General features: G+C 48.0%; 1 protein-coding gene across 1 annotated transcript in view; it reads left to right on the forward strand.

Moving 5' to 3' along the window:
- Positions 1-27,596, forward strand: part of LOC146010220 (uncharacterized) — a 137,929-nt gene that overhangs the window by 69,275 nt on the left and 41,058 nt on the right. The window contains exon 9 of the mRNA XM_083151256.1: positions 16,782-17,351. Coding sequence (XP_083007382.1) covers positions 16,782-17,351 — 570 coding nt within the window. The remainder of the gene's footprint in view (positions 1-16,781; positions 17,352-27,596) is intronic.

Raw genomic sequence — 27,596 nt, forward strand, 5'->3', positions numbered from 1 at the left:
AAGACTCTTCCTAGAGCTGGCTGGTCGTCTAAACTGAGCATTCGGGGGAAAAGGGCTCTAGGCAAGCTGACCAAGAACCCAATGAGCTACAGCAGCAGTTCTCAAACTGTGGGTCCTGACCAGTGTTCCTCTAAGCTGTGCACGCGTGCGCGCGCACACAACTCGACGAGCGTGCGCACAGACATTACAGCAGAGCGCACAAAGCAGCAGTGGTCCCTTTTTGCAGTTGTGGACTCAATTAATGTGTGTTTCACCCATTAACTACATTGTGTGCTGTGTTTTGAATGTTTAAATGTTTAATATCATTTTGAAGCAAAGTTAACACAAATGCTGAACGTAATTCTCCAGTTATATATGTGACGCACAAAAAATAAAATTTCCTTCCAAAGTTGCACAGCCAAAATCTTTTGCAGCACACAGCCTTCGTAAAATTAGAGGGAACATTGGTCCTGACAACAAAGTGGGTCCCAACCTTCTCAGCATGGGGTCACGACTCCATGTTGTTGACCATCAGGCTGATGACTTTTCTAATCTCAGTCAGTGATTGAAGGAGTCTAAATATCTGCTGAATTGTCTGTTATTTTAGACTCCTCACGTCATTTTCTTTCTCCACAATGCCGCCATGCATTTGCTGTCTGCTGACTACACATATAATGTGATGACCTTCTGCAGTAACTTGCTGGGGTCCTGTAATTATTATTTTGTCTGATGGGTCCCAGAGTAAAATAGTTTGAGGACCACGGAGCTACAGCAATCCTCTGTGGAGAGAGAAGAACCTTCCAGAAGGACAACCATCTCTGCAGCAATCCACCAATCAGGCCTGTATGGTAGAGTGGCCAGACAGAAGCCACATGGCAGCCCCGCTGGAGATTTCCATGAATAGTATAGAAGGAAAGATGAATGCAGCAATGTACGGAGATATCCTGGATGTAAACTTTCTCCAGCACGCTCTTGACCTCAGACTGGGGCAATGGTTCTTTCAGCAGGACAACGACCCTAAGCACACAGACAAGATATCAAAGGAGTGGCTTCAGGACACCTCTGTGAATGTTCCTGAGTGGCCCAGACTTGAATCCAATTTAACATCTCTGGAGAGATCTGAAATTGGCTGTGTACCGACACTTCCCATCCAACCTGATGGAGCTTGGGAGGTGCTGCAAAGAGCAATGGGCAAAACTGCCCAAAGAAAGGTGCCAAGCTTGTGGCATCATATTCAAAAAGACGTGAGGCTGTAATTGCTGTCAAAGGTGCGGAGTGAAGGCTGTGAATACTTATGTACATGTGATTTCTTAGCTTTTTATATTGAATAAATTATCAAAAATCTCCAATAATGTTATCGTTTTGTTTGTAGAATCTTGAAGGAAAAAATTAATTTATTCCATTTTAAAATACGGCTGTAACATAACAAAATGTGGAAAAAGTGAAGCGCTGTGAAATCCCTACATTGGGCTGGTGATACAGATGGAGCGCAGCTCATTCAGCCTGGTGCTGTGATAGAATCGCCAGCCCCCACTATCCTCCGGAAAGGGGGGCTTGCACGCCCCGTTCCGACTGAGCTCTCTGCCGCTCCACGCTGCCTCCCTGGACCCCCCCTAACCCTGACTGTCTCCCTGAAGAGGAGACAGGCAGGGATTCCGCCAAACGGCGGGGACGCGCCTCCCCGTCAGATGGAGCGACTCTCGCCAGCGCAGGGAATTGGCTCCATCTGTATAGTGGCACATGTAGAGATAGGCACATATGCATTCTGGTCATTTTCTTACCACGTGTGCATTACACATAGGTGTATCAGTGCTGACTGAGTGTACGCCTCCTCACGCTATAGGGGCGGAGGGTCCTGCAGATGTGGCCAGAGGGTAATCTGTGTCTATTACAGGGCTGATTACTTGCAGCTTCCCCACACTTGGTGCAAATTACTAACATGTAATAGAGGAGGCCACATCTGATTGGCTGACTGACTGCATCTATCATTTATTTATTAACAGTTTCTTATACAGCGCAGCATATTCCTTTGAGCTTTACAAAGGAGACAGTGATACAACAAACAGAGTATTTACAGATGCTGATATTCCAGTTCTATTGCTGCTGTGATTTATTCCCATGGTTACAGTGACATGAGCGATCAGTGTGCAAGAAGACTCCATGGGTGACATTTAATGGGATGAGATTTTTAGTCCCATTCCAAACTTGCACATTATCGCATTTTTTAAAATCGCATTTTTTGACGAGAATTTGCATATTACCGGGCAAAAAAGTGCGATAATGTGCGATTTTTAGTCATGAAAATGTGCGATTTTGTGTTAAAAAAGAAAATTAAAAAAAGGCGTGGGGTCCCCCCTCTTGAGCATAACCAGCCCAGGGCTCATTGAGCCGGACCTGGTTCCAAATATACAGGGGACAAAAGCCCCCTATCTTGACCCCGTAGGTAGGTCTGCATCCATCCGCCCTGCTGGTCCTGAAGAAATCCAGGGGGTACCTGTGGAAGGAAATGATACTTACAAGGCTCCTCCGGCGTAGATCGGTCCGCTTCGTTCCAAGTAGCATCCAGGTACGAAGAAAAAATAACAAACCAAAATCAGAAGCCGCACGTTGCGTTTGTTTACATTGTGTGGCTCCTCCTCCTAAATACCGCTATTGGTCGACTAGCGACTCTACTCAGGGAGGGGGGGGCATTAGTTTTGCCTAGGATGCCAAGAAGCTGACTCTGACACCTGGTATTATACTGCAGCCTGTGTGAGTAGAACAGCAGCTCCCCTGTAAGTGCCCTTATGGCTCACACCCAGCAATCACTACTATGCTGTTACTAGCAGTATAATACCTGGGGTCACCTGGTGCCAGCTGCAGCACTCTCCCTCCTGCCTGCCATGCACACCAGGAAGGGACGTTTCCCTGGTAACACAGCTCCTCCCACTCTGCCAACACAGGAAATACACTTTGGCTACAGCCGCGGAGGAGTCTGGGAGCTGAGCACAGCCCACAACAAAATGGCCGCCGCTGTATGAGGACACACAATGAGACATCACTACAGGACTGATAGAAGCGGCATTGATAGAATGCATAGAGCGAGAGTTCTGTGAGGTGCGGTCACCGGTAGCTGATAGATTCCGTGCTGTAAATACGACGCCTAGTAAGTCTCCATAAAGTATGTCCCCTGTGTGAGGGAGCGGCGGCCATTTTCCCGAAGACCAATCCCCGTGTCAGTGGCGGCAGAATCTCGGCTCCCTGCTGGCGCAGCGCTGCTGATCCTACCTGAGGCCTCTCACTTCCAGCAGCCACGGTGATTAAGTTACGGGGGACCGAGAGAAGACATTGCTGTATCTGGCAGCAGGTGATGGTATTGTGCTGTCCTGGTGTTATTATACAGGGGGAGCAGTATGTGGTGCCCTGTTATACAGGGGGAGTGGCCTGTGGTGTCCTGTTATACAGGGGGAGCGACCAGCGGCGTCCTGTTATACAGGGGGAGCGGCCTGTGGTGTCCTGTTATATAGGGGGAGCGACCAGCGGCGTCCTGTTATATAGGGGGAGTGGCCTGTGGCGTCCTGTTATATAGGGGGAGTGGCCTGTGGCGTCCTGTTCCGAGGGGGAAGCGGCCTGCGGCGTCCTGTTATACAGGGGGAGCAGTCTGCGGCATGTTACACAGAAAGGGAGCAGCCTGTGGATATCTGTTACAGGGGGTGAGCGGCCTGCAGTTGCCTGTTACATGGGTGGAGCGGCCTGCTACACAGGGGGGTAGCGGCCTATTACACAGGATGGGGGGGCACACACAGCCTGTGGTGGCCTGTTATTCAGAGGGGGGGGGGGGTGGTCTGTGGTGTCCTGTTTATGCAGTTGGAGTGGCCTTTGGTGTGAGTGGCCTCTGGTGTCCTGTTTATACAGGGGGAGTGACTTGTAGCATCCTGTTTATACAGGGGGAGTGGCCTGTAACATCCTGTTTATACAGGGGGGGGGGTGGCCTGTGGTGTCCTGTTACAAATATTAAATGGGGAGCAGCCTCTGGTGTGGTGTTTATACAGTGGGAGAGCCTTGTAGTGTCCTTTTTATACAGGTGGAGCGGCCTGTGGCATCCTGTTAATGCAGGGGGAGCGGGCTGTGGCGTCCTATTTATGCAGATGGAGTGGTCTGTGGCGTCCTGTTACAAATGATATACAGGGGATCGGCCTGTTGTGTAATGTTACAAATATTATACAGGGGGAGCAGCCTCTGGTGTGGTGTTATTATTTTGTAGTTGAGCAGCCTCTGCTTTGTATTTTATTATTATTATTATTATTATTATCAGGGAGCAGCTTTTGTTGTCCTGTTACAAAACTTTAATTAATTAGATATAAAAAAATTTTCAGGGTTTTTAGTCTCTGATATCTTCTTAGTAGTAGTATGATGATTATACAGGGCGAGCAGCCTTTGGTGCCCCATTACAATGACTTTGAGATAACCATGTAGTACAATGAACGTTGTAGTGGTATACTATAGCGCTTATACTATACATGCACCCATTGTTCTCTGTATGATGTATATTTATATGTGGAAACATTAGAGGCAGCTGCTGTTGTGCCTCTGTGTGGATTTCTCTTATGGTGGCCATACACTACTGGGATGTATCGCAACAGTGTATGGCCATGCAAACCCCTCCGAGCCACCTGGGACCTGAATGCGATGCATCACATACTGTCCTTTCACATACAATGTATCCCATGCGACCCCATTCCCAGCCACCAGGATGAGGGCCGAGTCAGCTGGTGGGCAGCAGGTCCGACCTCCTGCTCAGGTCCGATGTGAATTGGACCCAAGGTGGACATCAAACACATCCGATTTCTCGGCAGGTTCCATAGGGATCGGGTGAAATTGGCCCAAATCGGACTAGTGTATGGGCACCTTTACCTAATATGTTACATGTGTACTGTGTGGTGTTTATTGTAATTATATTTACACCTAGACAACGGAGCAGTGAGGAAACGGAGTGTTTACTAGACATCACGTGAGGATGAGACACGTCACTGATTCCCCGAGGATGGACAAGGACCAGAGTCACATGACTGAGAGGATTCTAAATCTCACCCTGGAGATCATCTACCTGCTGACTGGGGAGGTGAGGGGATCTGGGAGCGTCACTGTGACATCACTTATATCTATAGTAATAATACAGGGACGTGACTGGGGAGGTGAGGGGATCTGGGAGCGTCACTGTGACATCACCTATATCTATAGTAATAATACAGGGACATGACTGGGGAGGTGAGGGGATCTGGGAGCGTCACTGTGACATCACTTATATCTATAGTAATAATACAGGGAGGTGAGGGGATCTGGGAGTGTCACTGTGACATCACTTATATCTATAGTAATAATACAGGGACGTGACTGGGGAGGTGAGGGGAACTGGGATTGTCACTGTGACATCACTTATATCTATAGTAATAATACAGGGACGTGACTGGGGAGGTGAGGGGATCTGGGAGTGTCACTGTGACATCACTTATATCTATAGTAATAATACAGGGACGTGACTGGGGAGGTGAGGGGATCTGGGAGCGTCACTGTGACATCACTTATATCTATAGTAATAATACAGGGACGTGACTGGGGAGGTGAGGGGAACTGGGAGTGTCACTGTGACATCACTTATATCTATAGTAATAATACAGGGACATGACTGGGGAGGTGAGGGGATCTGGGAGCGTCACTGTGACATCACTTATATCTATAGTAATAATACAGGGACGTGACTGGGGAGGTGAGGGGATCTGGGAGTGTCACTGTGACATCACCTATATCTATAGTAATAATACAGGGACGTGACTGGGGAGGTGAGGGGATCTGGGAGTGTCACTGTGACATCACTTATATCTATAGTAATAATACAGGGACGTGACTGGGGAGGTGAGGGGATCTGGGAGCGTCACTGTGACATCACTTATATCTATAGTAATAATACAGGGACGTGACTGGGGAGGTGAGGGGATCTGGGAGCGTCACTGTGACATCACTTATATCTATAGTAATAATACAGGGACGTGACTGGGGAGGTGAGGAGATCTGGGAGCGTCACTGTGACATCACTTATATCTATAGTAATAATACAGGGACGTGACTTTGGAGGTGAGGGGATCTGGGAGTGTCACTGTGACATCACTTATATCTATAGTAATAATACAGGGACCTGACTGGGGAGGTGAGGGAATCTGGGAGTGTCACTGTGACATCACTTATATCTATAGTAATAATACAGGGACGTGACTGGGGAGGTGAGGGGATCTGGGGGGTGTCACTGTGACATCACTTATATCTATAGTAATAATACAGGGATGTGACTGGGGAGGTGAGGGGATCTGGGAGTGTCACTGTGACATGACTTATATCTACAGTAATAATACGGGGACATGCCTGTGGAGGTGAGGGGATCTGGGAGTGTCACTGTGACATCACTTATATCTATAGTAATAATACAGGGACGTGACTGGGGAGGTGAGGGGATCTGGGAGCGTCACTGTGACATCACTTATATCTATAGTAATAATACAGGGACGTGACTGGGGAGGTGAGGGGATCTGGGAGCGTCACTGTGACATCACTTATATCTATAGTAATAATACAGGGACGTGACTGGGGAGGTGAGGGGATCTGGGAGCGTCACTGTGACGTCACTTATATCTATAGTAATAATACAGGGACGTGACTGGGGAGGTGAGGGGATCTGGGAGCGTCACTGTGACGTCACTTATCTATAGTAATAATACAGGGACGTGACTGGGGAGGTGAGGGGATCTGGGAGCGTCACTGTGACATCACTTATGTCTATAGTAATAATACAGGGATGTGACTGGGGAGGTGAGGGGATCTGGGAGCGTCACTGTGACATCACTTATATCTATAGTAATAATACAGGGACGTGACTGGGGAGGTGAGGGGATCTGGGAGCGTCACTGTGACATCACTTATATCTATAGTAATAATACAGGGACGTGACTGGGGAGGTGAGGGGATCTGGGAGCGTCACTGTGACATCACTTATATCTATAGTAATAATACAGGGACGTGACTGGGGAGGTGAGGGGATCTGGGAGCGTCACTGTGACATCATGTATATCTATAGTAATAATACCGGGAGGTGAGGGGATCTGGGAGGGTCACTGTGACATCACTTATATCTATAGTAATAATACAGGGACGTGACTGGGGAGGTGAGGGGATCTGGGAGCGTCACTGTGACGTCACTTATATCTATAGTAATAATACAGGGACGTGACTGGGGAGGTGAGGGGATCTGGGAGCGTCACTGTGACGTCACTTATATCTATAGTAATAATACAGGGACTTGACTGGGGAGGTGAGGGGATCTGGGAGCATCACTGTGACGTCACTTATCTATAGTAATAATACAGGGACGTGACTGGGGAGGTGAGGGGATCTGGGAGCGTCACTGTGACATCACTTATATCTATAGTAATAATACAGGGATGTGACTGGGGAGGTGAGGGGATCTGGGAGCGTCACTGTGACATCACTTATCTATAGTAATAATACAGGGACATGACTAGGGAGGTGAGGGGATCTGGGAGCGTCACTGTGACATCACTTATATCTATAGTAATAATACAGGGACGTGACTGGGGAGGTGAGGGGATCTGGGAGCATCACTTATATCTATAGTAATAATACAGGGACGTGACTGGGGAGGTGAGGGGATCTGGGAGCGTCACTGTGACATCACTTATATCTATAGTAATAATACAGGGACGTGACTGGGGAGGTGAGGGGATCTGGGAGCGTCACTGTGACATCACTTATATCTATAGTAATAATACAGGGACGTGACTGGGGAGGTGAGGGGATCTGGCAGTGTCACTGTGACATCACTTATATCTATAGTAATAATACAGGGACGTGACTGGGGAGGTGAGGGGACCTGGGAGTGTCACTGTGACATCACTTATATCTATAGTAATAATACAGGGACGTGACTTGGGAGGTGAGGGGATCTGGGAGTGTCACTGTGACATCACTTATATCTATAGTAATAATACAGGGACCTGACTGGGGAGGTGAGGGAATCTGGGAGTGTCACTGTGACATCACTTATATCTATAGTAATAATACAGGGACGTGACTGGGGAGGTGAGGGGATCTGGGAGTGTCACTGTGACATCACTTATATCTATAGTAATAATACAGGGATGTGACTGGGGAGGTGAGGGGATCTGGGAGTGTCACTGTGACATCACTTATATCTATAGTAATAATACAGGGATGTGACTGGGGAGGTGAGGGGATCTGGGAGCGTCACTGTCACATCACCTATATCTACAGTAATAATACAGGGACGTGACTGGGGAGGTGAGGGGATCTGGGGGGTGTCACTGTGACATCACTTATATCTATAGTAATAATACAGGGATGTGACTGGGGAGGTGAGGGGATCTGGGAGTGTCACTGTGACATCACTTATATCTACAGTAATAATACGGGGACATGACTGTGGAGGTGAGGGGATCTGGGAGTGTCACTGTGACATCACTTATATCTATAGTTATAATACAGGGACGTGACTGGGGAGGTGAGGGGATCTGGGAGCGTCACTGTGACATCACTTATATCTATAGTAATAATACAGGGACGTGACTGGGGAGGTGAGGGGATCTGGGAGCGTCACTGTGACATCACTTATATCTATAGTAATAATACCGGGACGTGACTGGGGAGGTGAGGGGATCTGGGAGCGTCACTGTGATGTCACTTATATCTATAGTAATAATACAGGGACGTGACTGGGGAGGTGAGGGGATCTGGGAGCATCACTGTGACGTCACTTATCTATAGTAATAATACAGGGACGTGACTGGGGAGGTGAGGGGGTCTGGGAGCGTCACTGTGACATCACTTATATCTATAGTAATAATACAGGGACGTGACTGGGGAGGTGAGGGGATCTGGGAGCGTCACTGTGACATCATGTATATCTATAGTAATAATACCGGGAGGTGAGGGGATCTGGGAGGGTCATTGTGACATCACTTATAGCTATAGTAATAATACAGGGACGTGACTAGGGAGGTGAGGGGATCTGGGAGCGTCACTGTGACATCACATATCTATAGTAATAATACAGGGACGTGACTGGGGAGGTGAGGGGATCTGGGAGTGTCACTGTGACATCACTTATATCTATAGTAATAATACAGGGACGTGACTGGGGAGGTGAGGGGATCTGGAAGCGACACTGTGACATCACTTATATCTATAGTAATAATACAGGGACGTGACTGGGGAGGTGAGGGGATCTGGGAGCGTCACTGTGACATCACTTATATCTATAGTAATAATACAGGGACATGACTGGGGAGGTGAGGGGATCTGGGAGCGTCACTGTGACATCACTTATATCTATAGTAATAATACAGGGACGTGACTGGGGAGGTGAGGGGATCTGGGAGCGTCACTGTGACATCACTTATATCTATAGTAATAATACAGGGACGTGACTGGGGAGGTGAGGGGATCTGGGAGCGTCACTGTGACATCACTTATATCTATAGTAATAATACAGGGACGTGACTGGGGAGGTGAGGGGATCTGGGAGCGTCACTGTGACGTCACTTATCTATAGTAATAATACAGGGAGGAGACTGGGGAGGTGGGGGGATCTGGGGGCATCACTATGACATCACTTATATCTATAGAAATAATACAGGGACGTGACTGGTGAGGTGAGGGGATCTGGGAGAGTCACTGTGACATCACTTATATCTATAGTAATAATACAGGGACGTGACTGGGGAGGTGAGGGGATCTGGGAGTGTCACTGTGACATCACTTATATCTATAGTATTAATACAGGGACGTGACTGGGGAGGTGAGGGGATCTGGGAGTGTCACTGTGACATCACTTATATCTATAGTATTAATACAGGGACGTGACTGGGGAGGTGAGGGGATCTGGGAGCGTCACTGTGACATCACTTATATCTATAGTAATAATACAGGGACGTGACTGGGGAGGTGAGGGGATCTGGGAGCGTCACTGTGACATCACTTATATCTATAGTAATAATACAGGGACGTGACTGGGGAGGTGAGGGGATCTGGGAGCGTCACTGTGACGTCACTTATCTATAGTAATAATACAGGGAGGAGACTGGGGAGGTGGGGGGATCTGGGGGCATCACTATGACATCACTTATATCTATAGAAATAATACAGGGACGTGACTGGTGAGGTGAGGGGATCTGGGAGAGTCACTGTGACATCACTTATATCTATAGTAATAATACAGGGACGTGACTGGGGAGGTGAGGGGATCTGGGAGTGTCACTGTGACATCACTTATATCTATAGTATTAATACAGGGACGTGACTGGGGAGGTGAGGGGATCTGGGAGTGTCACTGTGACATCACTTATATCTATAGTATTAATACAGGGACGTGACTGGGGAGGTGAGGGGATCTGGGAGCGTCACTGTGACATCACTTATATCTATAGTAATAATACAGGGACGTGACTGGGGAGGTGAGGGGATCTGGGAGCGTCACTGTGACATCACTTATATCTATAGTAATAATACAGGGACGTGACTGGGGAGGTGAGGGGATCTGGGAGCGTCACTGTGACGTCACTTATCTATAGTAATAATACAGGGAGGAGACTGGGGAGGTGGGGGGATCTGGGGGCATCACTATGACATCACTTATATCTATAGAAATAATACAGGGACGTGACTGGTGAGGTGAGGGGATCTGGGAGAGTCACTGTGACATCACTTATATCTATAGTAATAATACAGGGACGTGACTGGTGAGGTGAGGGGATCTGGGAGAGTCACTGTGACATCACTTATATCTATAGTAATAATACAGGGACGTGACTGGGGAGGTGAGGGGATCTGGGAGTGTCACTGTGACATCACTTATATCTATAGTATTAATACAGGGACGTGACTGGGGAGGTGAGGGGATCTGGGAGTGTCACTGTGACATCACTTATATCTATAGTAATAATACAGGGACGTGACTGAGGAGGTGATTGGATCTGGGAGTGTCACTGATCTATTAATACTACAGTGACCTGACTAGTGGATCTTGGAGGTGACATCACATAGCAATAAGAGAGGGTACTGGGAGTGTATGCAGTAATAGTGTATTTTCCAATACACAGGGTTACATAGTAGTGAAGAAGACATCCAGTGACCATGAGACACAGAGTTGCCATCCCTGTGTGTCAGGAGAAATGAGCAGGACCCAGAGCCCTATAATGGTGCCTCCACCTCACTCACTGATACATGGGAGAGACAAGGAGCAGAAGATCCTGGAACTCACCGACAAGATCATCCAGCTGCTGACCGGAGAGGTGACTGCTGGGAATGGGACATTATACAGTAACACCGGGGGATGTGACCGGAGAGGTTACTGCTGGGAATGGGACATTATACAGTAACACCGGGGGATGTGACCGGGGAGGTGACTGCTGGAAATGGGACATTATACAGTAACACTGAGGGATGTGACCGGAGAGGTGACTGCTGGGAATGGGGCAGTATACAGTAACACCAGGGGGTGTGACCGGAGAGGTGACTGCTGGGAATGGGGCAATATACAGTAACACTGAGGGATGTGACCGGAGAGGTGGCTGCTGGGAATGGGGCATTATACAGTAACACTGAGGGATGTGACCGGAGAGGTGATTGCTGGGAATGGGGCATTATACAGTAACACTGAGGGATGTGACCGGAGAGGTGACTGCTGGGAATGGGGCATTATACAGTAACTTCGGGGGATGTGACCAGAGAGGAGACTGCTGGGAATGGGACATTATACAGTAACACCGGGGGATGTGTCTGGGTGATGACTGTATCACTGTGTGTGTCAGTTTCCTAGAAGGTGTCAGGATGTCACTGTCTGTCTCTCCATGCAGGAGGAGGAGTATATAGAGGAACACAAGGGTCTGTGCAGGAATGTTACGATGGAGAATCACCGGCCCCTCACATCACTGGGTAAGAGGAGACTTCATGTTATTGTACAGGGGAGAGCAGGTATTGGGGTCCCCTATACACATAATCTGCTAATCCACATGTACAATATATTTAGTCACTGTGTGTCTCCTACAGATGGGCCCAGTAACAGAGATACCCCAGAGAGATGTCCCCATCTTCTGTATTCCCAGGATAATCACATATATACCATGTCCTCAGTCACTGTGTACCTCCTACAGATGGGCCCAGTAACAGAGATACCCCAGAGAGATGTCCCTGTCCTCTGTATTCCCAGGATAATCACATATATACCATGTCCTCAGTCACTGTGTGTCTCCTACAGATGGGCCCAGTAACAGAGATACCCCAGAGAGATGTCTCCGTCCTCTGTATTCCCAGCATTGTACAGAGGAGACTCACAGGACCCCACAGGAGGATCAGGTAGGTGGGAATAAGGGTCTCCCCAATATACCAAAGTGACTGTCGCTATATGAATTGCAACAGGTGTGTGTGTGTGTGTGTGTGTGTCTTATACATCTATAATCTACTGTGTAAGCTCAATACTGTCAGACATTATTTATGTGATATTTATTTGTAGGTTCAATGTGAAGCTATGTCTGATATTAAGGTTGAAGAAATAAAGGGAGAAGAAGAGACGTATGTGACTGACATTAAGGCAGAAGATACAGAGGAAGAAGAGACGTATGTGACTGACATTAAGGCAGAAGATACAGAGGAAGAAGAGACGTATGTGACGGATATGAAGATCAGAGAAGAGTCTTATGTGTCTGATAAGAAAGAAGATACAGAGACAGAAGAAACATATATGAGGGGTGACCAGCAGTGTAAGGAGGAAATCCCTACAGATCCCAGGACAGGTGAGGAATAATCACTTATTGCATACAGTATTTTCCTTGTTATGTGAATACAGCTTTACAGCTATCTCAGAAATCAGGAGACATCAGCCCCTATTATACTCCTGCTCTCCCCCTGTCACATCATGTCACTGTGTGTTACCAGCCCAGAGATCTGACCAGTCTCCTCCCCACACTCTCTGGTGTATATCATACATCAGGAGCCATCAGCCCCTATTATACTCCTACTCTCCCCCCTCACATCATGTCACTGTGTGTTACCAGAGATCTGACCAGTCTCCCCCCCACACTCTCTGGTGTATCTCATACATCAGGAGCCATCAGCCCCTATTCTACTCCTGCTCTCCCCCTCACATCATGTCACTGTGTGTTACCAGCCCAGAGATATGACCAGTCTCCTCCCCTCACTCTCTGGTGTATCTCATACATCAGGAGCCATCAGTCCCTAATATACTCCTGCTCTCCCCCTCACATCATGTCACTGTGTGTTACCAGCCCAGAGATCTGACCAGTCTCCTCCCCTTACTCTCTGGTGTATCTCATACATCAGGAGCCATCAGCCCCTATTATACTCCTACTCTCCCCCTCAAATCATGTCACTGTGTGTTACCAGCCCAGAGATCTGACCAGTCTCCTCCCCACACTCTCTGGTGTATCTCATACATCAGGAGCCATCAGCCCCTATTATACTCCTGCTCTCCCCCTCACATCATGTCACTGTGTGTTACCAGCCCAGAGATCTGACCAGTCTCCTCCCCACACTCTCTGGTGTATCTCATACATCAGGAGCCATCAGCCCCTATTATACTCCTGCTCTCCCCCTCACATCATGTCACTGTGTGTTACCAGCCCAGAGATCTGACCAGTCTCCTCCCCACACTCTCTGGTGTATCTCATACATCAGGAGCCATCAGCCCCTATTATACTCCTGCTCTCCTCCACACATCATGTCACTGTGTGTTACCAGCTCAGAAATATGACCAGTCTCCTCCCCGCACTCTCTGGTGTATCTCATACATCAGGAGCCATCAGCCCCTATTATACTCCTGCTCTCCTCCACACATCATGTCACTGTGTGTTACCAGTCCAGAGATCTGACCAGTCTCCTCCCCACACTCTCTGGTGTATATCATGCATCAGGAGCCATCATTCCCTATTATACTCCTGCTCTCCCCCTCACATCATGTCACTGTGTTACCAGCCCAGAGATCTGACCAGTCTCCTCCCCGCACTCTCTGTTGTATCTCATACATCAGGAGCCATCAGCCCCTATTATACTCCTGCTCTCCTCCACACATCATGTCACTGTGTGTTACCAGCCCAGAGATATGACCAGTCTCCTCCCCGCACTCTCTGGTGTATCTCATACATCAGGAGCCATCAGCCCCTATTATACTCCTGCTCTCCCCCTCACATCATGTCACTGTGTGTTACCAGCCCAGAGATCTGACCAGTCTCCTCCCCGCACTCTCTGGTGTATCTCATACATCAGGAGCCATCAGCCCCTATTATACTCCTGCTCTCCCCCTCACATCATGTCACTGTGTGTTACCAGCCCAGAGATCTGACCAGTCTCCTCCCCACACTCTCTGGTGTATCTCATACATCAGGAGCCATCAGCCCCTATTATACTCCTGCTCTCCCCCTCACATCATGTCACTGTGTGTTACCAGCCCAGAGATCTGACCAGTCTCCTCCCCACACTCTCTGGTGTATCTCATACATCAGGAGCCATCAGCCCCTATTATACTCCTACTCTCCCCCTCACATCATGTCACTGTGTGTTACCAGCCCAGAGATCTGACCAGTCTCCTCCCCACACTCTCTGGTGTATCTCATACATCAGGAGCCATCAGCCCCTATTATACTCCTGCTCTCCCCCTCACATCATGTCACTGTGTGTTACCAGCCCAGAGATATGACCAGTCTCCTCCCCGCACTCTCTGGTGTATCTCATACATCAGGAGCCATCAGCCCCTATTATACTCCTGCTCTCCCCCTCACATCATGTCACTGTGTGTTACCAGCCCAGAGATCTGACCAGTCTCCTCCCCACACTCTCTGGTGTATCTCATACATCAGGAGCCATCAGCCCCTATTATACTCCTGCTCTCCTCCACACATCATGTCACTGTGTGTTACCAGCTCAGAAATATGACCAGTCTCCTCCCCGCACTCTCTGGTGTATCTCATACATCAGGAGCCATCAGCCCCTATTATACTCCTGCTCTCCTCCACACATCATGTCACTGTGTGTTACCAGTCCAGAGATCTGACCAGTCTCCTCCCCACACTCTCTGGTGTATATCATGCATCAGGAGCCATCATTCCCTATTATACTCCTGCTCTCCCCCTCACATCATGTCACTGTGTTACCAGCCCAGAGATCTGACCAGTCTCCTCCCCGCACTCTCTGTTGTATCTCATACATCAGGAGCCATCAGCCCCTATTATACTCCTGCTCTCCTCCACACATCATGTCACTGTGTGTTACCAGCCCAGAGATATGACCAGTCTCCTCCCCGCACTCTCTGGTGTATCTCATACATCAGGAGCCATCAGCCCCTATTATACTCCTGCTCTCCCCCTCACATCATGTCACTGTGTGTTACCAGCCCAGAGATCTGACCAGTCTCCTCCCCACACTCTCTGGTGTATCTCATACATCAGGAGCCATCAGCCCCTATTATACTCCTGCTCTCCCCCTCACATCATGTCACTGTGTGTTACCAGCCCAGAGATCTGACCAGTCTCCTCCCCACACTCTCTGGTGTATCTCATACATCAGGAGCCATCAGCCCCTATTATACTCCTGCTCTCCCCCTCACATCATGTCACTGTGTGTTACCAGCCCAGAGATCTGACCAGTCTCCTCCCCACACTCTCTGGTGTATCTCATACATCAGGAGCCATCAGCCCCTATTATACTCCTGCTCTCCCCCTCACATCATGTCACTGTGTGTTACCAGCCCAGAGATCTGACCAGTCTCCTCCCCACACTCTCTGGTGTATCTCATACATTGGGAGCCATCAGCCCCATCCTCAGGGCGGATACTGTGGGTCTCGGTCCCAGGTCATCCAGAGTCAGGCCCATAGCGCGATGCACCAATATATCGGCCATCGGCTCTGTTTTAAAGATCATGTTGGTTACATTCCTATTACTGGTGCCCAGTGGCTGACGGACCAGCGATTTATCGGCCAGTGTGTACGCAGCATTAGACATGTTCAGTTTAAGTGATAAAACCACCATGAACATTTGTTTCTCAATGTAAACAATTCTGTCTGTTGTCATTCATCTGTTTCCTGTAGATGGGCGCACAAGCAGGAATACCTCGGAGGGAGATCTCATTGTGTCTCCAGGTTATATACTAGAAGATAAGAACATCAGACAAGATTCTCCAGAGGAAAATCCCATTATCCCCAATACACACCCAACATTTCACAGTGCAGAGATTTCATCTGGTCCCTCTAGTCATGAGGAACCTTCTCCTGATCATTCAGACCTTACTACACCCAGTGCAGATCATAAAGATGATACAATATCATCCAGATCTGAGTTTGGTAAGAGTTCTATACATCAGTCAGATTCTGTTTTACATCAGATACATAACACAGGTGAGAAACCATTTCCATGTTCTGAATGTGGGAAATGTTTTACAAGAAAATCTACTCTTGTTATACATGAGAGAAGTCACACAGTTGAGAAACCATTTTCATGTTCTGAATGTGGGAAATCATTTACTCATAAATCACATCATGTTAAACATGAAAGACTATGTAGAGGTGATAAATCATTTTCATGTTCTGAGTGTGGGAAATGTTATAGCAATAAATCCAGTCTTGTTATACATGAGAGGGTACATACAGGTGAGAAACCATTTTCATGTTCTGAATGTTGGAAATGTTATAGCAATAAATCCAGTCTTGCTAAACATAAGAGGGTACATACAGGTGAGAAACCATTTTCATGTTCTGAATGTGGGAAATCTTTTACAAAAAAATCTACTCTTGTTACACATGAGAGGGTACATACAGGTGAGAAACCATTTTCATGTTCTGAATGTGGGAAATATTTTACAAAAAAATCTAATCTTGTTACACATGAGAGGGTACATACAGGTGAGAAACCATTTTCATGTTCTGAGTGTGGGAAATGTTTTACACTTAAATCCACTCTTGTTACACATGAGAGGGTACATACAGGTGAGAAACCATTTTCATGTTCTGAGTGTGGGAAATGTTTTAGCAATAAGTCCAATCTTGTTATACATGAGAGGGAACATACAGGTGAGAAACCATTTTCATGTTCTGAGTGTGGGAAATGTTATAGAAATAAATCCAATCTTGTTACACATGAGAGGGTACATACAGGTGAGAAACCATTTTCATGTTCTGAGTGTGGGAAATGTTTTACACTTAAATTCAATCTTGTTACACATGAGAGGTTACATTCAGGTGAGAAACCATTTTCATGTTCTGAGTGTGGGAAATGTTTTAGCAATAAATTCCTTCTTATTAGACATCAGAGAAACCTTTTCCATGCTTGCAGTGTGGGAAATGTTTTATAAATAAATGTATACTACATTAAACTTGAGCTTTCTGGAGATTCTGGATCCAGGTTTGGAGATTTGTCACTCAGCATCTAGTAAATTGCTTACCCCTGACACCTGAGTGAGCGATATTCGTTATAACGCCGGAACGTACTCGAATAGCACTGGGAGTCAAAAAGTTACTAATAATTGTATCCACGGCTGCAAAAAAATGCATCCTTCAATTATGGATACAACCCACGGCCCCTCCATTTTCACTTTTCCTTGGATAAATTGTTCTATATTTTTAGAATGGAGTGGCTCGAGGCTTCGTTACAAAAAGAAAAATGTATGGAGAAATTCTTAGAAACGTGGGAAGTTCTATAGAAACCCTGTCAGAATCTAAGAAGGAGCAGATATGGAAGTGAACACCCTGTGGTATGAAACACGAGTGTGTATGAAGGATCCCCCAATATCACTTGCTGTAACGGGCCATGCACCCCTAGTTGGGGCTGGAGTGGGTATAGGCGCGGATCCAGACGTATTCTTTTATTTTCTCTTTTATATTTTATGCTGATTGTAATGAAAGACACTGCTACAAAACGTATGCTGCAACTCGTCTATTCTTCCTGTATACAAACTTGTAATGACTACAGGTTGTGCTCTACACTTATATTGTGCATTCACTGTATGTCATGCTTCAATAAAGAAAAACATTATTTAAAAAAAGAAAAAATCAGGGAACAGACCGAGTAGGGTTCCCCTTATTTTTTAACCACTTGAGTGGTATTCCTGGAAATTTTCCGGGCTCAGCTGCGCTGCACTATGTAGTAGGTGTGCGCCAGTGGTGCCTCCAGCGGAGCACCACTGGCGCACTACATTTAGGGATCCCCCCCCTCCGAAGATCGTACGCCGGACTCGGGCTCCTGAACTCCGAGTCCCCCCAAACATCCCTGAGCCTGCCGCCATACTGCAGTGACGTAGGCAGCAGGCTCGGGGGGACTCGGAGTTCAGGTGCCTGAGACGCCGCAAACATTCCAGAGACTGCCTCCTGTATGGTCAGTGATGACTGACAGGCGGCTGGGGCAGCGGCAGCAGGGGAGCTCCGGCGTACTAACGCCGGAGCGGAGGTGAGGGGGGGGGGGGTTTCCTATGATCAGTGGTGGATTAGTGTTCACTCTAGGATTTTTTTAGGGCAGTGTGCTGACCACCGGCACATTTTTCCCCGACACACACACACACCCTAGACCACAGGCCTTCAACCTGTGGTCCTCCAGATGTTGTGGAACTACATTTCCCAGCATGCCCTGACAGTTTTGGTATGCTCTTATAGGAAAAAATGTGGCAATGCATGTTGGAACATGTAGTTTTTTACAACATCTGGAGGGCCATAGGTTGAAGACCCATGCCCTAGACAAAATGCACACAGTAGTGCCCTAGACAAAGTGCCACCAGTAGTGCCATGCTGCCAGTATAATTGACACACATAATTGACACAGGTATGGTGCCCCCCAGCAGTGACACAGGTATAGTGCCCCCCCAGCAGTGACACAGGTATAGTGCCCCCCCCAGCAGTGACACAGGTATGGTGCCCCTCCCAACAGTGACACAGGTATAGTGCCCCCCCAGCAGTGACACCGGTATGGTGCCCCCCCCCCCCCCCCCCCAGCAGTGACACAGGTATGGTGCCCCCCCCCCAGCAGTGACACCGGTATGGTGCCCCCCCCAGCAGTGACACAGGTATGGTGCCCCCCCCCCCCAGCAGTGACACAGGTATAGTGCCCCCCCAGCAGTGACACAGGTATGGTGCCCCCCCCCAGCAGTGACACAGGTATGGTGCCCCCCCCAGCAGTGACACAGGTATGCTGCCCCCCCCCCAGCAGTGACACAGGTATGGTGCCCCCCCCAGCAGTGACACAGGTATGGTGCCCCCCCAGCAGTGACATATGTAAGTAAGTATAATTTATACTAGGTGATTCATCGCGCCCTACGGGCGCTCTTCACACCGTCGTAAGGGGCTGCACCCCCTTAATTTGTGAATGTTTGTATTGTGAGAAATATGGTTAGAATTGTATGAAAGATGCCTGTATTGCAACTTGAGTTATAGGTGAAATGTGTTAAATAGAGAGCATATGATGTGGAAGGGTGTGTGTATTGTTTTGTTTAATTAAAAAGCGGTTACAGAGTAAGATGTACATTGATAGTGTGGATGGTATAGTGACATTTGTGGGTGTGGGGGCTGTGTGTGCATGTTGTTTAGGTGTGTGTGTGTGTGCAATAGTATAGTAGGGTGTTTTTGAGTCAGCGGCTCCCCACTGGCGGAGGTCACGACACAGGAAAACAGGAGGCTGGGTAGTGATAGGGGTGTGTGGGAATAAGGGGGACTAAAGAGGAGGGTGGGAGATACTGTGCTGCTTCTGCCAGTGGGTGAGGGTCCAGCGTGGCAGTACAGGATGGTGGCCCTGAGTCAGTGTCTGCTCCTACTGGGTGGGAGTTAGGGTGCATGAGAGCAGGAGGCTGGGCTATGAGGCATGATAGGGGCATGTGGGCAAAACAGCGTCAGCGACTCCCCAGTGATGGAAGTTACGGTTCAGGAGAGCAGGAAGCTGGGTAGTGATAGGGGTGTGTGAGTATACGGGGGTCTAAAGAGGCGCTTAGGGGTGCCGTGAATTGCGGGGGGTGCCATGAATCAAGGAAGGGAGGGGGCGCAGGTGTCCGCGAATCGCGGGAGAGGGCGGGGGTCCGCAAAGCGCGGAAGGGGGTTGCGGGAGGGGGGGTGCGCGGGGGTGACGTGAATCGCGGGAGGGGGGGCGCTCACCTGGTGTGTCTGGTGAGTAGCTGTGTCTTTGCTGGGTAACATGGGGAGGCAGAGGGTGTCTGGCACTGTGCATACCTCCCAACATGACCCATGCCAGGAGGGACACAATGCTCTGCCGCTGGACTTTCTTCCTAATGTATGATTACCTCCATCTGTGTTGAACAGGTTAATTGATAGGAAAGGTGCTTCAACACAGGTGATGGCAATCATACATTAAAAGGAAAGTGCAGGAGCAGAGCAATGTGTCCCTCCTATGACTGTGGGCTCATTGGGCTGGTTCTCTGTCATGTGAGTCAGAGGCTCCACCCAGCGTTACAGCTTCAGACACACTTTGAGTGACAGATGTAGCCAAATATATAAGAGATAGCGCACTTTCTCCAACAGGACTCAAGGCGCTTTACAGACATTATAACAATGCACATAATACAGAGGATGTTAGTGGTACAGTAGCAGACAAGTCACAGACAAGAGAAACCCTTGAGCACACAGTAAGTATAATGCAGGGTTGGTGCAGCATTTTGGATAATAACTTCCATGGGTTGTGTACTCCACCCTGACAAGGTACCAGGTGCGGCAGCCATTTTAGGCGCTCTGCATAGGATTACCCTGGGAGGAATAGATTACCCCTATAAGAAATCACCCAAAATGGATGATTTCAATGTATACTTAGGTCCATGTATTTTTCATCCCATCCACAAGTGCACCAGATGAGGCAGCCATGGTGGGCGCACTACGAAGGTTACACTGTAGGGGGCGAGCCATACAAGGACCCAATGCATATACTGGAAAGCAAATACTTGTGTAGTAGTATGATAAACCCTGCACAGAAACATCCACGTGACCCACACCCTGCCCGCAGAGATACCATCTGAGGCAACCAGCTGGGTGCACTGCATAGGTCAGTAATGGCAGGGTGTGCAATCTGCGGAGGTACACAATACAGGAATAGAACATGGTGGGGTAGATGTATGCCGCGTGGGGGGGGGGGTGTTTGAGACATGAACACACATTTGCAGGGGACTGACACCTTTACAAGGGACTGGTGGGGGAAGTGTTGCTACATAGGCTGGCCCTGCTGCTTACCCTCACAGCTCCATGCTCACGGTGTGGGGTAGTCCAGGTGTTTTCAGCCGTAGGGGTGGTGGGCCTGGTCCACTCATGGCAAAGGTGAGTTGAGGCCACATGATGTTCCTGAGTGTTTTGGTTATAATGCCGTCCTTCAGCGGTAATGATGGTTTGTTCTTTGCCTTCTGGTTTCCTTCGGGTTAACGCGGGTATAACGCTGCCATTAATTTAAAGATGACACTTTATAACTAGACCCTTCAGATACTAGACCCCTAACGTCCCAACCTATACTCAATATATAATATATGTAGTTTCCCCGCAACACTCACCACCCCGGCTTGGCCTCTTCTGCTGCGGCCTCCTTACTGAGAGGAGAAGCCGAGATCACTTCCCCCATCACTGCATGACCACCCAGCTGCCATTTGGTGCCATCTCCTGAGCCTGGTAGCCAATCATTGACCCCACCTTCTGGCACCCATGCTCTGATTCGTGGGAGGTGGCGCATTTAAAATGTAGAAAATACCTGCAGTCGGCTGAGCCAGATTAAGCCCTTGGGGTGCCCAACACAGGTGCCCCCCCCCCCCCCCCCATAAGAATAATAATAATAAAGATTCATTAAAAAAAAACGTATATTATATCCCCCACAATAACCCACATATTATTTCCTTCAAATGAAAAATAAACTGCAAGGAAACTAAGATGTTACAGACCGTCCCCATGTCACACACAGCAGCAGCACAGACCACTATGCAGGAAAGTACAGCCACTTCCTGCATCCAAACAGTTAATGAGGAGTCTGCTTACCGGGACAGTAATAAATCACTGAACGGGACAAGGGAACAGTGAGGGTATACCTGAGGGATGCAGGCTGCCCCTGTCACTGCTACACTCACAGCTTGGATCACATAGTGCACATCGCACTGATCAATGCTTTCACTCTTGAACTTGCCGCCTCTTGCTCTCCCTAGTGGAGTCCCGGCTGTTCCGGACCCTCACGCGACCTTTCTGTAGCACTTAGCAGCAGCTGTCCTGGGCAACTTTCTACGTATATGTGCTGCTGCTCTCAGCCTCCCATTGTCTCACTGTGCTGGAAGACATTCTCTGCTGCTGCATCATAACAGCAGGACAAGGCAAAAGTGAAGGGATTAACTTTAATCCATGTGCAAATAAAGGCGGTGACGTTTCGGGGCTCGGCGGCCCCGTCTTCAGACAAAGAAATATATATATATATATAAAATGTATGAAATAGGAATACAAATGCGCTCTACACATTCACCAGAATAAATACACAATAGTAAAATCACATTTTGTTTATTCAAATCCTCAATGCATAGGATATTCTTCCAATCGGCAGTATTGAATAGTTCCAATGTTAAGATCCAATATCTGAATATATTCAGTTCACAGATAAAACACTACGCGTTTCATCCGCTAGGACTTCCTCAGGTGTGATCTGGATCCAATCGAACAATGCACAGGGATTTGCTCTCCTCATTATTATAGATAGGGTGTGTTGTACAACGACATCATAAATGGAGAATGACAACTTGTCAAATAGGAAAATAATGTTCCTTGGTTGCCAGGTATCAAGTCAGGCTTTAGATACTAATTTAACAGCTCACAGACAGGTGTCTCGTCAGAGTGCCCATACTCAATAGTACATTCAGTTGTTGGGAAGTAATCTGTGTCACCAGTCAGAGAGCTTGACTATCTATCTATCACAGCGCTTGAAGTGGACCGGTATGCAACGGAATAGCACTAGCACTACCAACACTATTTTTGTTTGTTTTTTAAATGCTGGACTGCTAAAGAGCTGGGGAGATCCTTCTGTAACTGGGCCGGTGATCTCATTGGTCAGGCTATGCTCCCCAGGGTACTGTTAGCTGTGTCCCATAGTCACTCTGTTGGTGCTGCACAGCTTGTGTGGGGTACGGGGCTGCTGCTGGGACAATGCTGGGAATGCCAGCACAGGTAGGAAGAGTCTTTAGGACACCTGACTAATACTGCAGGTGAGCGGTAGCCGCATAGCATACAAAGACAGCAGCCGGGAGTGATGTGATGTCACCGGTGCCTGGGAATTCTCCTCTATTACCACCATAACACAGTGCTCACAGTTACTCTACTCTCCTATACCTTTTCCAGCCACATCAGTGGGGCTCTGTCACGCTACCAACCAATACACCCCCCCCCCCCCCCAGTTGTCTCCTGCAATGGTATCGTCTTACATGTGCTCGTTATATTATATTATATACTGTATATGCTTCCGTGTTCTCTGCATCTGCCCTGTAATTGCTGCTCTCATCCTATGGCATGACCAGTAGCAGGTGGGAGGAATGTGACTAGCTGGGTGACATGGGGGTGCAGTAAGGCTGGGTGCAGGGTGACATGGGGGTGCAGTAAAGCATTGTGTAAGGTGACATGGAGGTGCAGTAAGGCATTGTGCAAGGTGACATGGAGGTGCAGTAAGGCACTGTGTAAGGTGACATGGAGGTGCAAGGTGACATGGGGGTGCAGTAAGGCACTGTGTAAGGTGACATGGAGGTGCAAGGTGACATGGGGGTGCAGTAAGGCACTGTGTAAGGTGACATGGAGGTGCTGTAAGGCTGCGTGCAGGGTGAAGTGGAGGTGCAAGGTGACATGGAGGTGCAGTAAGCCTGGGTGCAGGGTGATGTGGAGGTGCAAGGTGACATGGGGGTACAGTAAGGCATTGTATAAGGTGTAAAGTCTCCCGCTGGACCGCTAGCCAATAGGTGCTTGCGGTCCAGCAACCAATCAGAAGCAGAATTAGCTGCTGGACTGCGAGTGCCTCCAGGTCCGATAGGATCCCACTACTTGCCAATCCTCACACTCACACTCTCTCACCTTTTCTTATTTTGGCCTTTATTTCCAAACAAATTTGGGTACTTGTGTAATATCTGGGCGCTCGATTTTTTCATTGTATCGCATCGCATGCCACTACTTAACCCCTTCCCGACATTTGACGTACATTTACGTCATGGCCGGGAGGTACTTCCCGACACATGGCATAAATGTACGTCATGAGTTTAAACTGTCACTGCGTCTCGAGACGCAGTGACAGAGGGACGATGTCTGCTGTCCCTGACAGCAGACATGTCCCTGCATGCCCAGGGGGGGCTGCGATGCCGCCCCCCCGTCGGCGATCGCTGTGATTGGCTGTTCAGTGTGAACAGCCATTCACAGCGTTTTCCTGTGTTACCAGCGAATCAGACGCTCGGTAACACAGGTGTCAATCACCGCCGGGCGTCAGGGGGCATGAGGGGGTCATCGGTGACGATGACACCTCACCCCACCCTCACCCCACCTGCCCCCAAGGCTGTGATTGGTCCGTGGGACCCACGGACCAATCACAGCCAAGGCGCGACATTTAAACTGACGGTGACTGCGCTGCAGACGCCATTCCGGTCTGGAATAGCGTGCAGAACGGTCACCGTGCCTGCCTGCCGTGAATACCGACCTGATCCTTGCTAATACTTACCTGATCCTTGCAAATACCTTACCTGATCACCTTATCACTGCTTGTAGCGTGCTGGACGCTTCCTGGATCTGACTTCCTGAGACTTCCTGCTGCTGCTGCAGTGTGATAGAGAGATAGAGAGAGAGATAGAGAGAGATAGAGAGAGATAGAGAGATAGTGACAGAGAGAGCTATATTTTGTGTCTGCTACCCCCCCTTTTTGGGGGTGCAGGGGTTTTCTATATATAAATAACTGTCAGTGCTGCTGCTGCAGTGTCATACAGTGATAGATAGTGATAGATAGTGATAGATAGTGAGAGGTAGAGAGATAGAGAGATTTGTGTCTGCTACCCCCCCTTTTTGGGGGTGCAGGGGTTTTATTTTATATATATAACTGTCAGTGCTGCTGCTGCAGTGTCATAGAGTGATAGATAGTGATAGATAGTGAGAGATAGAGAGATAGAGAGAGATAGTGACAGAGAGTGATAGAGAGTGTATATTTTGTGTCTGCTACCCCCCCTTTTTGGGGGTGCAGTTTTTTTTTATACATATAACTGTCAGTGCTGCTGCTGCAGTGTCCTAGAGTGATAGATAGTGAGAGATAGTGAGAGATAGAGAGATAGAGAGAGATAGTGACAGAGAGTGATAGAGAGTGTATATTTTGTGTCTGCTACCCCCCCTTTTGTGCTGATCAGTATATCTGTGCTGATCAGCAACTTTTTGGGGGCGCAGAGGTTTTTTTTTTATATATATACCTGTCAGTTGCTGCCAGTTGCACTGTCAGTTGCACCAAAGGTTGTGCACCTGCTGTCCCTCACTGGTAATCAGTGTCGCATCACTGATCACCTTTTTTTTTTTTTAGTGAGTGCTGTGGGGTCTTTTTTTAATTTTTTTTTTACACACACTGATTTTGTGGGTGTCCTGTGGCCACTGTGCGCCGATCAGTGACGTACATCACTGATCAGCTTTTTCGGCACAGGGTTGATCTATTATTTTTTTTTTTTGATCAGATTCCTGTTGCCTTTGAGCGCTGTTCAGTGACAGACGTTACTGACCAACATCTGTGCTCAATTTTTGGCGCAGGACCTTTTTTTTTTTTTTTAACCCCTTCAATTTTTTATTTTTAACCCCTTCATTTTTTTTTTTTTTTATTGGTATAAAGTATTTTTTTTTTCTGCACTACATACACACTACATACCCCCCGGGTTGAAATAAAGTTTGTACCCCCCCCTACACTATACACGTGTTGAAACATTTCACTACCAGTAACACAAAAATAAAAATGGCATCCCAAATGTCCTCCCAAATGTCCTCCCAGTCATCCAGGAGAATGTATTCAGTGGAGGAGGCATATGCCATGCTTGCCTCTGACTCTGACACAGGCAGTGATGCAAGCGGGGAATTTGAAGGATTCGTCTTAAGCTCCTCTTCCTCCTCTGGTGATGAGGGACCCCCTCAAAGACGCCCCCGTAGATCAGCTGAGATTCCCCCCCCAATAATTGATCTAGTATGGACCCCACCACCAGACAATTTTGAGCCCCAGGTTCCTGAGTTTTTGGCCATGCCAGGAATCCAATTTGATTCCACAGGTCTCAGAGAAATTGACTTTTTCAAATTATTTTTCTCTGATGATTTTATAAATTTAATGGTGGACCAAACTAATTTATATGCCCAGCAGTTTATTGCTCAAAACCCCACGTCATCATTTGCTAGGTGGACCCCTGTAGATGCAGTAGAGATGATGACGTTTTGGGGTCTGGTGTTTCATATGGGCATAGTAAAAAAGCCAGAAATTAGGCAATATTGGAGTACAGATGTTCTGTACAGTACTCCATTTTACCGTATGGCCATGCCCCGGACTCGATTTGAGACAATTCTTAAATTTATACATTACACCGATAATGCACAGTGCCCACCCAGAGATGATCCCACCTTTGACCGGCTATTCAAAGTCAGGCCGGTCATTGATCATTTCAGTGCCAAATTTGAAGAGGTGTACATCCCTGAAAAATGTATTTGTATCGACGAGTCCCTTATACATTTTAAAGGAAGGGTTAAATTCCGCCAGTACCTTCCCAGTAAGAGGGCAAGGTATGGCATAAAAATGTATAAACTGTGTGAAAGCACCTCAGGGTACACCCACAGGTTTAGGGTTTATGAAGGGAAGGATTCAAGAATTCAACCGCCAGAATGCCCCCCCTCCCTCGTAGGTGTTAGTGGGAAAATTGTCTGGGATTTAGTGCACCCCTTCCTGGATAAAGGTTATCACCTCTATGTGGATAACTTTTACACTAGCATCCCCCTGTTTAAGGCCCTTGGTTCAAGAGGTACAGCAGCTTGCGGTACTGTGCGCAAGAACCAAAGAGGCCTCCCAAAAACGCACATTGCCCAAGTAATGAGAAGGGGTGAAAGCAGGGGAATATGCAACGAAAATATGTTGTTGGTCAAATATAAGGACAAGAGGGATGTCCTTATACTGACAACAATTCACGGAGACAGTACCACCTCCGTCCCTGTACGAGGTACCAGTACCCACACCTCAAAACCTAATTGTATCCTGGATTACAATAGGTACATGGGCGGAGTGGATCTTTCAGATCAGGTACTGAAGCCGTACAGTGCCCTGCGGAAAACAAAAATCTGGTACAAGAAGGTGGCCGTGTATATCATCCAGATGGCACTGTATAACGCTTACGTGCTATTCCGTTCTACCGGCCAGAGGGGGACATTTATGCACTTTCAAGAGGAAGTCATAAAGGGCCTAATATTTGGGAACCAGCAGGCAGAGGGCCCCAGTACTTCTAGTACTGGCCCCCGTATTGTACCAGGGCAGCATTTTCCTGATGAAATCCCCTCCACTGGAAAAAAGGGCAGGACACA

The sequence above is a fragment of the Crinia signifera genome, chromosome 6 (genome assembly GCF_055691185.1).
Source record: "Crinia signifera chromosome 6, ASM5569118v1, whole genome shotgun sequence".
NCBI lineage: Eukaryota > Metazoa > Chordata > Amphibia > Anura > Myobatrachidae > Crinia > Crinia signifera.